The sequence below is a fragment of the Nymphaea colorata genome, chromosome 3 (assembly GCF_008831285.2).
Source record: "Nymphaea colorata isolate Beijing-Zhang1983 chromosome 3, ASM883128v2, whole genome shotgun sequence".
Lineage (NCBI taxonomy): Eukaryota > Viridiplantae > Streptophyta > Magnoliopsida > Nymphaeales > Nymphaeaceae > Nymphaea > Nymphaea colorata.
This window is the reverse complement of record NC_045140.1, coordinates 3,289,573-3,302,192: the sequence shown is the minus strand read 5'-3', so window position 1 is coordinate 3,302,192 and position 12,620 is coordinate 3,289,573. Positions and strand designations below refer to the sequence as shown.

At 38.7% G+C, this 12,620-nt stretch overlaps 2 protein-coding genes across 2 annotated transcripts; one reads left to right on the top strand and one right to left on the bottom strand.

Annotated features, from left to right (window-relative positions):
- Window positions 1-2,047: 2,047 nt before the first annotated feature.
- Window positions 2,048-6,210, bottom strand: LOC116249905 (uncharacterized). Its single transcript, XM_031623216.2, has 3 exons — window positions 5,962-6,210; window positions 4,437-4,676; window positions 2,048-2,400 (listed from the first exon to the last, which is right to left on the bottom strand). The coding sequence occupies exons 2-3, from the start codon at window positions 4,575-4,577 to the stop codon at window positions 2,245-2,247; spliced, it is 297 nt and encodes a 98-aa protein (XP_031479076.1). The 5' UTR covers window positions 4,578-4,676; window positions 5,962-6,210; the 3' UTR covers window positions 2,048-2,244.
- A 1,623-nt stretch (window positions 6,211-7,833) lies between these two features.
- Window positions 7,834-11,246, top strand: LOC116249896 (C2 and GRAM domain-containing protein At1g03370-like). Its single transcript, XM_050076585.1, has 7 exons — window positions 7,834-8,203; window positions 8,564-9,787; window positions 9,905-10,087; window positions 10,197-10,480; window positions 10,558-10,674; window positions 10,752-11,014; window positions 11,189-11,246. Exons 1-7 carry the CDS (start codon window positions 7,834-7,836, stop codon window positions 11,244-11,246), a joined length of 2,499 nt encoding a protein of 832 aa, XP_049932542.1.
- The last annotated feature ends 1,374 nt before the right edge of the window (window positions 11,247-12,620 follow it).

The window sequence follows — 12,620 nt, the reverse complement described above, 5'->3', positions numbered from 1 at the left end:
GTTATATTTGGAGTTAATTGTTAATGGTGTTTCACCAATGCTTCCTCAATCTCCAGCAACTTGTTCTGCTTCGAACTAGTCGTATTTTGGGATGAAATGACCTTTGTAAGCCGTTTTGAGAAATGGAGATATGGATAATATGAAACTTGAAGTACTCTCTCTCCCTCTCTCAACCCCCTTTGTCTGTTTGTGTCTATGGTGCACAAATTCTTTACAGCATTGGAAAATATCGGCAGGTTTTTTTCTCTGGTATTTTTCAGTGTAGTTATTCTTTTCGAAAAAATCATGGAAAAATCTTGACAATTTTTGAAAACTTAAAAATCATAAAACGTTTAAAATTTGTAAAAAAAATAAAAAATATTGTCGGGAAAGATTGCGATTTTTTTTTTTGCAAAATATCTCGTGACTTTTCTCGCAATACCTGTGATACTGCTTTGCAGTCATTTAACCATATATTTGTCACTGTGGATAGCCGCTGCTTGAGCTTGGTGACAAAATTGGATACGTTAATATTACTGGGTTCAGTGAGCACCATACTTCTTCTCCCCTTAGGAAAGTAAAATATTCAGCTTGGCGTCACTTTTATCATCTGAACCAGAGAAAAAGTGAGCATTTTTTAAGTGGATTTTGGTAGATGCATGGATCCTTCTTATCTAATCTTGCTTGTAAGTGTCTTCCTTCTCCTTTTATGATTTTTTATATGTTTGAACTATACAAGGAGGATGAAGGATAAGATGAAGTGGGAAAGCAAAACTGTAGTCACTACTTTCACATCTGCTGCATAAAGCAATGGCTTTTGCAAAATAATGCTTGTCTTGTCCGCTAATTAGCAGCATCCAATCACTAAAGCTATTTTCTTCTTTTGTTTGAGCCTTTGGGTATAGACGTACAGTATAATATACGCGTTCTGATAAATACTTCGTTTCTTCTTTTATTAATGGATGTTATCGTCTCAATCAGAAGCTAAACAGAGCTTTAACTGAATCTGGGTACTTAGAATAAGCATCGGCCACCTGAAGTATGCACGTTCACCTATGCCAATTGAACATAACGAAATATGTTCCCTGTGCATCTCAGCAAATCAGAATCACATCCACTGGATGATCATCATGTGCAGAGATCGGCAAGATACCATCTTTATTCTAGTTCCACAAGTGAGATTTATGTCCCAAGCATCAGGCATGATGTTCATTCTGTCACTGATGGATGCTGCCGAGGAATTAGGAAACCAAGAAAGGAAGTAGAGACCCAATACCCTAAATGAACCTGTATTTCTACTTGAGTATTGCCCTTGTGTAGTAGCCGCATCGGACATCTTGCAGCAATGCACTCTAATTAACTTTTTGTACATTTAATAAACTTATTTTCATGCATCTAATATGAAAAGAAAAACACCGTGGTGAACTAATATAGTTCAATCTTGCATATGCTCATCCAGTAGCAAATATTGGACAACAACCAACAAAGTTTCTTATCAATGTCTTGCCACAAAAGCTATAAATGTTGCATGCAACGAGGATCAGGTTGCCACTAGTTTGACCTTCCTAAGTCGCCTAGCCTAAAGGGGTCTGCATCTGGGTTATCAATGTGCTCTCATCAATCCATGACCAGAAATGTGGTTCAAGTTCCTCGCCAACAAACAGGTTCTCACTTAATATTGCATGAAGGCATTCATGTCCGAACTTTGCACGAGCTTGGACAGAGAGAAGAAGACACTGCCAGGTCAACTCAAACAATACATGCAGCAAATCAAGGTTGCAATTGTACTTCACTTTTTCCTTTTTCTCTATTCCACTTTCTCATAGGCAGGCAGGAGCTGGGTGAGACCCCAATAGTTTACGTCAGGAGGCTTAAGTATCAAATTCTTATCTTCCTTGAACTTGAAGTTAATTAAATGTAACCACCTCAGCTAGGAGGTGTTGCAATGACGTTCTTATCCAATGTGGATAACTATGTTTAGGCATGATTTCATTTTTTTTCGACAAGTTTCAGCATTATCATGTAATACCAAAACCTACAAAGCATGAAAACTCTATGCAAAATCATCTGGAAGCCATGTAACTCAGAAGATGTGATGGGCATCAAAAAATTATCATAATGAAAACAAAAATAGATGAGTTTCTGAGATAATAAAGCATATAACCAAGTTCAAAGAGGTGAGTGCTACGTAGCAGGCTTTGCATATCATTGACCACCATGCAGCATGCACTACCAACGAGTTTCTCTAGCATCATCATAACATCATTATCCAGTCTCCTGCTCAAATTCATCACCTTCACTTTCATCTACATTATCTACGTCATCGTCATCTGCTTCTCCATCAAAATCCTCCTTGTCATTGTCTTGAGCAACCTTGCCAATTACAACCAGGTTGGCATTTGCTTTTCTGATTTCATTTAACTGTACGGAAAAACTAGGTCAGAGATAGCATCAGATATCATCAAGAAATTTGTTTTGGCAACATCCTATCAAAAAGCAATATACTTGGGAGAGAGGGAGGATTGCTAAGTTTATCACAAAATCAAATAATTTCACCTTGACTACTCAACTGGACATAGATCAGCATTTAAGGAAGACACAGTAGAACAATGACATAATAGATTTGCATTCAACATACCGAACTGAAGATAGTTCCTTAATGAACCTACCACAACCAGAAAAAAAGAAGTTAAGATCTATGAAAAATATGGATATATCTGAGAAATCATCTAGGGAATTGAAGTTCAGCATGCCATATTGCTATGATATGCATAGGAACTAAAACCAACTTAAAAAGGCCTTGGAAAGGGACACAGGATGAAACTTGCCCAAATCCATCAAGGAACCTGAAGGCACAAAATAAGTCTTACGGCATTCAGATATGTAGTGGGAATAGGCCGAGTTATTATGCAAACATAAAGAAGTTAATTGCTCAATTTAGTAAGTAAGCTTAAGAAAACTCAAATTGCAAGAGAAGGCAATTATCTCCCGACTGAAGTAAGCACCAAATTGTGTTCAGAATATTATTCAGCTTGGTTAATTCTGACTCACTCCTTTATCCTTTCTATATTGGGAAAGTTTAACTTTAGCGTCTAGCATTTAAAAAACCAGAAGAACCTTCCTCCACAGTAACAGACTGACTTAAAATTAGTCGCTGTGAGATCTCAGCATTATGGTGGCAAATAAAAGCCACAAATGCAACTACCAAACCATGTAAGAAACATGATAAAGCATAAAAACCTGGTTCATGGAAATCGAAAAACTAAAAATTTAACCCTACCATGAACAACGTTATCGAATTACATGTATTTATAGTCCGAGTAATGACTATATCTATGTGGAAATTTATATGTTTGTGTGCTCGAACCAGAATAGTGAATGTGGCTTCGTAAAGATTAGTTAATCCAGGAAAGCAAAAGCAGGTGCTAATAACAACAGCATCTTAGCTACTCAGCATGGATACCGTGACTCTTGATTGAGTCAGAGTAAGGGCAGATGTAGCTAAGTGGATTAATTTGAGCTCAACTACCGCCATTCTCCCATTCACATGATTCATTATATTCACTCTCTTTAAATCAATTACGAAAAACGATGAATAAAAATATCGCTATATTTAATTTTTTTTCCCTACCTCCACGTACAAGATCACCCTAAAGAGTTCGTGGGTTTTTCTGCCAATCAAGGTCCTCCTTTCATCACCTCTAAGGGGATGGTCTACAGGGTTCATCATTACTTTTAGTAAAGGGCCATTGTGATTCTGTTGAAGAAAAAGCACGTCTCAAGAATGACTGTCTATGTCTTGTTAGAAGTTTGCAGCTTTTTTTTTCATGCCGCCTACTGCATATAAAGAGAACATCCCTGTTCTGTACTGGTGAAAAAACAGATATGCATCTTTACAGAAACTGGCCATGAACCAATCTAGACTTCTTGTTCTGTACTGATGAAAAAGGACAGAGGACATCTCACTACAGAAACTACCGTGAACAAATTGGCTTCCTTGATACCACCGCATTTGCATGTGACTATTCTAGATGGATATGGTAATTTAAACAGAATACTATTTGAATAATAAAAGTATGAGCACAATAATTTCGAGCAACAGACCAAGATACAAAACCAAAAGAAGCAAGCTTTCCTCAACTAATAGTGGATTGAGAAGAGAATCTTTCACCGATCCATCAAGAGTTTATCGGAAAATCAACAAAAAAGGAGTGCGGGGAAAGACAAAACATGTGATTGAGCACAAACAGTTATCCAGGAACGATAAACAACGAAGTACTAAATAATTAAGGAAATGGGTTTGGGAGAATGTCGATTCTGACTTCACACAATCACGAGCTAAATTTGTTGAAATATTTACAGATGGATTCGGAAATTGTTTTTTACTCAATATAAATCGAGAAGGAAGAAAGAGAAAGCGATCAAAAGCAACTTTGAGAGAGAGAGAGAGAGAGAACCTTGTCTTCGAGTTCGGCTTCCTCGACTGTGAGGGTGAACTCATCATTTTGTGAATGAGGCCATTGAGAAGGAAGAAGGAGTGAAGAAGGGACGACTGGCATCGCCGGAAGCTGGCGCATGAATGAGGGGAATTGCGACATCTCTCAATCTCGCTCTTAGCCCCCACTTCGAATCTCCCGGCTACGTCACCGCTTGGCAGTGAGTTCAAATCGACGTTGTTAAGTGCGATGAGGTGAAGCCTATGAAGCGAGGCGTAAGCAAGCAAGGCACTAAGTATTAGGACAAAAATTATCTAGTATACAATATCCATAAAAAAAATAATGTCAAATTTTTTTTTTAAAAAAAAGCAAAATAACATGTAAGTAAAGAACCAATGTGGGGTAATCCCTAAATCGACCTAATTTGGCTAACTGTTTATGCCTACCACTTGATTCAGCTCTCAAGATTACAGCAGGCAATTTAAATGCAGATTAGAATGACCAATTAGGTCACTCATTCATTTTAATTAGCGAGTTTCACTTCAATCTATAAACAAGGCAAGAACAACCTTGCTTGATCATTATCACATCTTGTTATCTACAATTCTACATGCTGAGACGTTTCAAGGATTCTTGGTACAAGGTTTTGGATATGGGCTTGGTATATCTTGCAACAATTTTACTTAGCTGATTTCATGCAAAACAGACAATGTGACATGAAAAGAGATTGAAAAGGAAAGCATAGAAATTAAAATACTAGAAGATCAGTATGAAATAGTGAACGAAAATATGTGATACATATGATAGAGTATTGCCATCTACCTGCAGGGAAGTCGTCCCAACCATTCTTCGGGTTCAAGGGACATAATTGCATAATTTCCTTGCAAAGCAATACATAATTAATTTTTAAAGTCTCTACATAAATTTTTCACTATGTGGTCTTTAAACATGAAGTATGATTCACCAAACAACATGGTTCGCGATGAGTCTATCAATGCGTTCTATTTCGATGAACACAACGAACAATCAATTTTCCCAAACACAGAGGATTTAAGGGACCAAGGAAACCATCGTGTTTCTTGAAGAACGTGTTCACGCAACCATGTCAACCAAATGTTGATATAGTCTGTAAGCAATCTACAGCAAAGTTAGTACAAAAACTATTACGGAAGTGAACTTTCTTTATCTCTAACCACGTTTTTCCTTTAACATTAAAATATATGTGAAAAGAGGCGTGCATTCATTTCCACAAACATGTTTCAGGCACAATAAAAATGGTCGGCAGAAGCTACAGCGGCAACCCCAAATCGATTACAATCTTGCAGCAAGAGAGAGAGAGAGAGAGAGAGAACAGAGAAAGAGGGGGGTAGCAGTATCTAAGGAAAAGTGGACGACGGTGGAAATGGACACCAAGCAGGTGATTTTCCGGCCGGCAAAGGCTGAGCGATAAGGGAGGATAGATGAGCGTCACAATCCTCCTTTCTGAAAGTAGATGGCGAGGGGGGGGGGGGGGGGGGGGCGGGTAGGGGGAGAGAGAGGGAGGTACTTGAGCCAGTGACGCGCATGAGTCACCGGCGGTAGATTTCAACGGAAGGCGGCAGCAATCCGGCCAGTGATGAAGAGCTTCCTCGGTGAGGATCGACAACACTGCTACGGTGCTATCAAAACCGGTGTCAGTCGAGGGTCTTGAGAAAGTTGAACGCTAAAACTTCAAACCGTAGAACATATTAATGTTCCGATGAGAACCAGTTAGAGCATTCCAACTAAGGCGGGGCAACGCTCAACAAAGCCGAGTTTAGGTTGGCTTAGCTTTTGTCCACGGTCCTACTAAGTTGAATTCAACCCTCAATTTTATACCTACCCAGTACTCAGTTTGATGTAATACTCATATTTGAAATTTTTAATAATTTATATTTTAATATCTAAAAAATTCTTAATAACATGTTGAATTTATATTTTAATATCTAAAAAATTCTTAATAACATGTTGAGAGCTTTTAATTCGAATGCCATAGGCGACATATGAAGATTTTTTAAGAATATCATTAGCGACACATAAAGAATATGTAAGAGAGTTACCGAAGATGCACCAAAAGTTTTTAAGTAAGGGAAGTAGATATTTAGTAAACAAAAAAAGTGAAGGAATAAGTTTTAAGTATATATATATATATATATATATCGGTTAAAGTTGGGCCTGTAATACCCTACTTGACTCAACCCAGCCAATCGAACCACCCAGCCAATCGAACCAGTCAAGAGTCAAAAACCCAACCCCATCCTTGCTTTCAACCCTTAACATATTAATGTTAAAAACATTAACACCAATATAGACGGTAATTATTTTAAATTTGCTAAAAAAAAATAAAAAGAAGGAAATTATGAAATATTATATTAATTTTAGGTGCTGGACATTCACATGCTGAATAGATAAAAGATAATTTAAGTGTTTGATCTTTCAAAGATTGGTAGTTAAAGAACAAGAAGAAGAAAATTATAACCTAATATTAAATAACGAACAATTTAAGTGTTTGGCTTTTTTACATAGTTGAGAGAAAAAAAAACATGTAAACTAATATTCAATGATAAAAATGCTCCATCAATTATTTTTATTTTTCTCTCCATTAAGGATATAAAAAATGAGATTATACTACTTACCAACTTCACTTAAATTAACTACATCAAAAAGAAAATGAAAATAAGAAGTTCAAGTCTATTTATAATAATATTCCGTTAACATCTCCAAATTTAATCGTACATCGGCCTCTCTCCATAATACAATAGGCACAATGCACTAGAATTTGATTGTAAATCTGGTTCTCTCGAATCATTTTCTGTATTAATTGTCAAAATTTGATTACATCTGTATTAAACAATTTGATTGAACATATCTGGCTTGGGTCTGGCGAGGCATTGTACTTCAAACACGTGACTTGAATCTGCGTGTGCACATTCATCCAGAAAACACTCTACCACCACGTGGTGAATGGCGATCGAAAGGCATGATCCGACCTTCGAAACCTGTCAGCCATTTGACGAAACAACAAACATAGGTGCAGCCTTGGTGGGTCGTGTCTTTACTGCCCACCTGGCTTCTTTCTGCTGCCCAAAGTCTCTTTGAATTGAGGTTCCCAGAAGTTCACCGGCCCCTTGAGATTTTTAACTGCCACCATAGCCCGGGAAAGGGGGATGCTCTTTGGTCTTCCATTTTCTGCTATTGTTGATCAGGATTGCTCACTACTGCTAGATTGAAGATGGGTCTGGAATCGTATGTGGAATTCCTTCTCGCATTCTTGAATTGGTTACTGCTCTTTCTTTAGCTTTTTGGTTGTTGGCATGTCCAAATTTTGCATAAAGGTGTTTTTCTGTCTACATATTAACATATCTGGGGGGAACTGATACCAGTAGTTAGTGTCCTCGGCATGAAGCTCTACGTGAATGTGCTCGAGGCTAGGAAGTTGAAGCATGAGAAACTAGGAGCTAATCCGATTGATGCGTATGTGAAGTTAAGGACGAGGAAGCATAGGAGTAAGACTGGTGTCATAAGAGGGAAGACGAATCCAGTGTGGAATGAAGAACTCGTGTTGAGGATCGATGATTTGAAGGAGGAACTTCAGGTGATCCTTGTGGTTCGAAGTTCCGGAGCACGTGAGAGTGAAGCCTTGGGGCAGGCCGTGGTTCCTGTTTGGATGGTTGCTGAAGCAGAGAACCAGACGCTACCAACAACGTGGTTTCCTCTGCAACCACTTTCGACTTCAACCCAGACGCATATTTGTGGTAACGATCTGCAATGTAATACCTCATGCTTAAGCAGGTTTAGCTGCATGCATCAATTTTTTTGCCATCTATCCTTGATTTCTTTGCAACTATCGCCTAGTGAGATAAATAGTTCTATGCTTGCACTTTTGATATCCGTCCTATCACCTATGATTTACTATCACCTATGATTTATTCTCCTTTGTTTCGTCTTTTTAGTGAGAGTTCTAAACCCTATTTTTGTATATCCTGTAGTAAGTTGCTGCTTAAGCCAAAAACAGAAAAAGATATCTGTAAACTTATTTATCCATTCATCAGGATGCAATATGCTGTTACTACATACTGAGATTCTGTCATTCAATGTGCTCATATGTCTTGATTCTCAAATTTATGCAGGGGAGATTCTTATAGCTATTTCTCTTTATAGTAGAAGCAATAGCGACTCTACCCTTTCTAGTAGTCCTGTGCCTTCAGATGCGGACAGCAGAGAAGTTGTCTGCTTTGAGAGTCCTGGTAGATCTCCATATGAGAATACGGATTCTGTATCAGAGGAAGCATCATCCGGGGCAGAAGAAAAGAAACCAATCAAAAGATTCACGGGTAAATTGGTGCGAAGGATTTTAAATAAAAATAAAGAAGTAAAGTCAAATTCAGCTGGGACGGCTATTCTGCAGTCTGATGAATCTTCTGACAATGGTAGCGTCTCCGAAGAGCCACTTGCTAATTTCAACTTTGAAAAAGCACTTCAAACAATGCAGGAGACAAATCAGGAAAATGGAATGCCTGATAATTTGCAAGGAGGCATCCTTCTTGATAAACAATATCTGACATCTTGTGAAAATCTCAATGCATTACTTTTTGCACCCAATTCACAGTTGATGAAGGAATTAACAGAACTGCAGGGTACAACCAACCTGGATGAAGGTGCTTGGAGACTGGAATTTGGAGAAAATGTGTGTTTAAAGAGGACAGTGACATTCACAAAAGCAGCGACTAAGCTGGTAAGGGCTGTTAAGGTCACAGAAGTGCAAACTTATCTCTGCGCTGGTGAAAACTCATATGCTGTTTTAAAAAGAGTTAGTGCACCTGATGTTCCGTATGGAAACTGTTTTGATGTATCCTTGCTCTACAAGATATTTCCTGGTGAACCACTACATTCAGGCAAAGAAAGTTCTCATCTTGTTATATCATACAATATAAATATATTGCGAAGTACAGTTCTTAAAGGGATGATTGAAGGGGGAGTTCGTCAAGGCCTTAGGGAAAACTATGACCAGTTTGCAGAGTTACTGGCTCGGAAAGTAGAAGGGATTGCTTCAGAGAGTCCTTTGTCAGAGAAAAAGCAGATCTTGGCATCAATAAGTGAGAAAAAGCAATCGAATTGGAAACAGGCACTATCTTACTTTTTAAACTTCACTGTGGTCTCTGCTTTATCAGTTGGGCTATACATTGCATTTCACATATTCCTATCAGTGCATTGTGGACGACATGGGCTGGAATTTTATGGCTTAGATTTGCCTGACTCAGTTGGAGAAGTAATAACTACTGCGCTTCTGATTCTTCAATCACTGCGTGTTTACAATATGATTTCACATTTTATGCATGCCAAATTGCAAAAAGGTACGCTGGCCAGCTGTTTTGCAGAATTTATGTAATTTTTCCTGGAACTTTTATTCTGTGAAATAGCCCTTTGCTTTCATTTATAAAGTCATTTTAAGTTGAATGTCTGCCCTGTAGGTAGTCACTTTGGAAAAGAAGTGCATAATGATGGGTGGTTGCTTACTGTAGCTCTGATTGAAGGTAGTGGCATAGCATCAGCCAGTGGAACTCGCTTTTCGGATCCTTATGTAACTTTTACATGTAACAGTAAAAACCTTAGAAGCTCTGTCCAGCTTCAATCACGTGATCCTCAGTGGAATGGTGAGGTTTGACTAGTTTTGTTTGTCTGCAAAATGCTGTGTTTCATCAGCTCACAGTAGATGCTCTGTATACTGGACTTTGTTCCATAACTTATCAAAATTATTTACAGAAGTGGTGGAGTTTGATACGCCAGAAGAGCCTCCATCTCTTCTGGACATGGAAGTCTTCGATTTTGCTGGTCCGTGTGAGCAGGCTTTGTCCCTAGGCCATGCAGAGATCAATTTGTTGAAACACACACCATCAGATCTAGAAGACTTATGGATTCCTCTTCAAGGAAAGTTAGCTCGGTTTTCTCAATCTAAGCTGCATTTAAGAATATTCTTGGAGACCACTAAAGCAGCTCAAAGCACTCGAAAGTACCTGAGGAAGGTGGAGAATGAACTGGGGAGGAAGGTAACTTAACTGAACGTTAGTACTTCTGACAGTCGTGCATGAAACCAGAACTGAGTAGACTACTTACTTGTGGGTAGGTTCACCTTCAGCCTCCTCATCGCAGTTCAACTTTTCAAAAGCTTTTCAAATTGCCTCCAGAAGAATTTCTTGTCAGCGATTTCTCATGCTGTCTGAAGAGGAAGATGCTGTTGCAGGTATGCGCCACCTTTTTTTCTGTTTTTATTGTGACTCTGGATCACTGTGATATCAAATGATGAATCTTTCCTGTTAGGGTCGAGTTTTTGCATCTGCTCGAGTAATTGGCTTCTACGCAAATATTTTTGGGCACAAATCCAAGTTTATCTTCATATGGGAAGAAATTTATGACATTCAAGTGACACCCCCTTCACTGGCATCTGTCGGAAGCCCGTCTCTGGTGTTCATCCTTCACGAAGGCAGAGGTCTTGATGCCATGAGGTATTCCAAATCACAAGATGAGGAAGGCAGGCTGAAGTTCCACTTTCAACCATTTGGGTCATTTTCTGATGCAAGCAGGTATGACAATCAGCATTCTCAATTTTTTATTCCAAGCGAGATCATCTGTTCCAGGTCCAACAACTGCATGGATAATGGAGAAGCAAACTATTGTACCATCAGTTGCATTGGCACATAAAATGTTATAAAAAACAATCAGATTATGTTAGTCCTGACACATCATTGAATAAGCAGGACAGTCATGGTGTTGTGGAAAGCAAAGACACTTGGTGCTAAACAACCAAGAAGATGAAGTTATGGGAACAGAATTTGCTGCATACTTTTCTGGTGTTGAAGATGTGAATATGTCAAGAATTTCTTCTGCTTCGTTTCCTGTCCATGTGAGTAATCCAGCTCATGCTTGTCAAAGGATTTCTTCCTTGCGGAATGAACATTTTATTGTAGGCTATCCAAATTCTGTCTTTGGTGCCAATTGCCTTCTAATCTTTTCTTCTACATTGCCTGTAGACAAACTCTTATGGAAATTTATAATAGAAGAGATAAGGAGTGGGAATAATGGCAGAAGCTGGTAAACGCACCCTGGTAGCCCAGTGTCAGATCTGTTACAAGTTTGACTGTCACGTATTAATTCCGAGGTCTATGATGAGCATGCAAAAGAAATCTCTTATAGCTGATGCGCTTGAGTGGGTTGTAGATGAAGCGAGTCTCTCCCCTTGATATTCCATTCGGTGATCATCTCAAGGTATGCTCAACGGCCAGATATAATGTGCAGTGTTGTTAGCATTGGTTAGGTCTTAATTTTAATAATGATCCTCCCTTTTTGATTTGCAGCTCCATCTGGAGTGTCATATTGAGGGTGAGAACACGGTCATGGATCATGTCGGTGTAACGTTTTTCTTCGAATTACAATGCTGAAGAGCAATACATTACAAATTAAACAAGTTGTATCACATGAAGAGAACTTCTAATGAGTTAGCGGAGATCCTACTGAAGCTGTCTGCATGTTCTTCTTGAGCTCTCAATTTTTAGTTGTTGCACAGATTATATGAGAAACCTTTCAAGCTTAAAGAAATGTACTGGCTAGGACATTGCTACTTCTCAGCTGGGGATTTTGCTCTATTTTCATCACTTGTGACCAAGTTCACAGGCGACTCAAAATTAGCAATGCCAAAATGCGGAGACTCATGCTGGGACCTGCCTGCCTTTCATACTTTGAAACATGGAGAGAAAGTAGCTTCAAATAATAAGGTGGGGATGCTTCTTCTTATAATGTTGGACTCTTTCTATACTTGAAATTTGTATTCATATTTGATCTTTCTGGTTTCTACCATGCATCGAATAACTAGGGGAATTTTTGGAATTAAGGTGTAAAAGATTAGCTTCATTAAGTTACACGGTTGTCTCAATTGTCGTGGGCAGGCTTTGAGTCTAGAGGAGGATCCACCTTGCTTGCTTTAGATCAATCTCTTGGTCCCTTGCACAGGCAAACATAATTTTGCAGCTTCAAGCATGGAAATCTGAGCCTCCTCTTTATGGTCTTACTTTGTGACACACGTCAATGCCTCTTACTTTGTTGGTTGGAAACAAGCTTAACATAAGAGCACTAAAATTCATGTCCAAAGCCAATAGTCAAGACTCCAAGACCTCTATTTTTGGGTACTACCTC

What these genes read in the sequence shown, in the direction of transcription:
- LOC116249905 (XM_031623216.2), bottom strand. Translation starts at nt 4,577, where the DNA reads ATGTCGCAATTCCCCTCATTCATGCGCCAGCTTCCGGCGATGCCAGTC. An exon ending in AAGCCGAACTCGAAGACAAG is followed by an intron (nt 2,401 to 4,436) that starts GTTCTCTCTCTC and finishes TTTTCCGTACAG; the next exon opens with TTAAATGAAATCAGAAAAGC.
- LOC116249896 (XM_050076585.1), top strand. Translation starts at nt 7,834, where the DNA reads ATGAAGCTCTACGTGAATGTGCTCGAGGCTAGGAAGTTGAAGCATGAG. An exon ending in TTGTGGTAACGATCTGCAAT is followed by an intron (nt 8,204 to 8,563) that starts GTAATACCTCAT and finishes AAATTTATGCAG; the next exon opens with GGGAGATTCTTATAGCTATT. An exon ending in TCATTTTCTGATGCAAGCAG is followed by an intron (nt 11,015 to 11,188) that starts GTATGACAATCA and finishes TTGAATAAGCAG; the next exon opens with GACAGTCATGGTGTTGTGGA.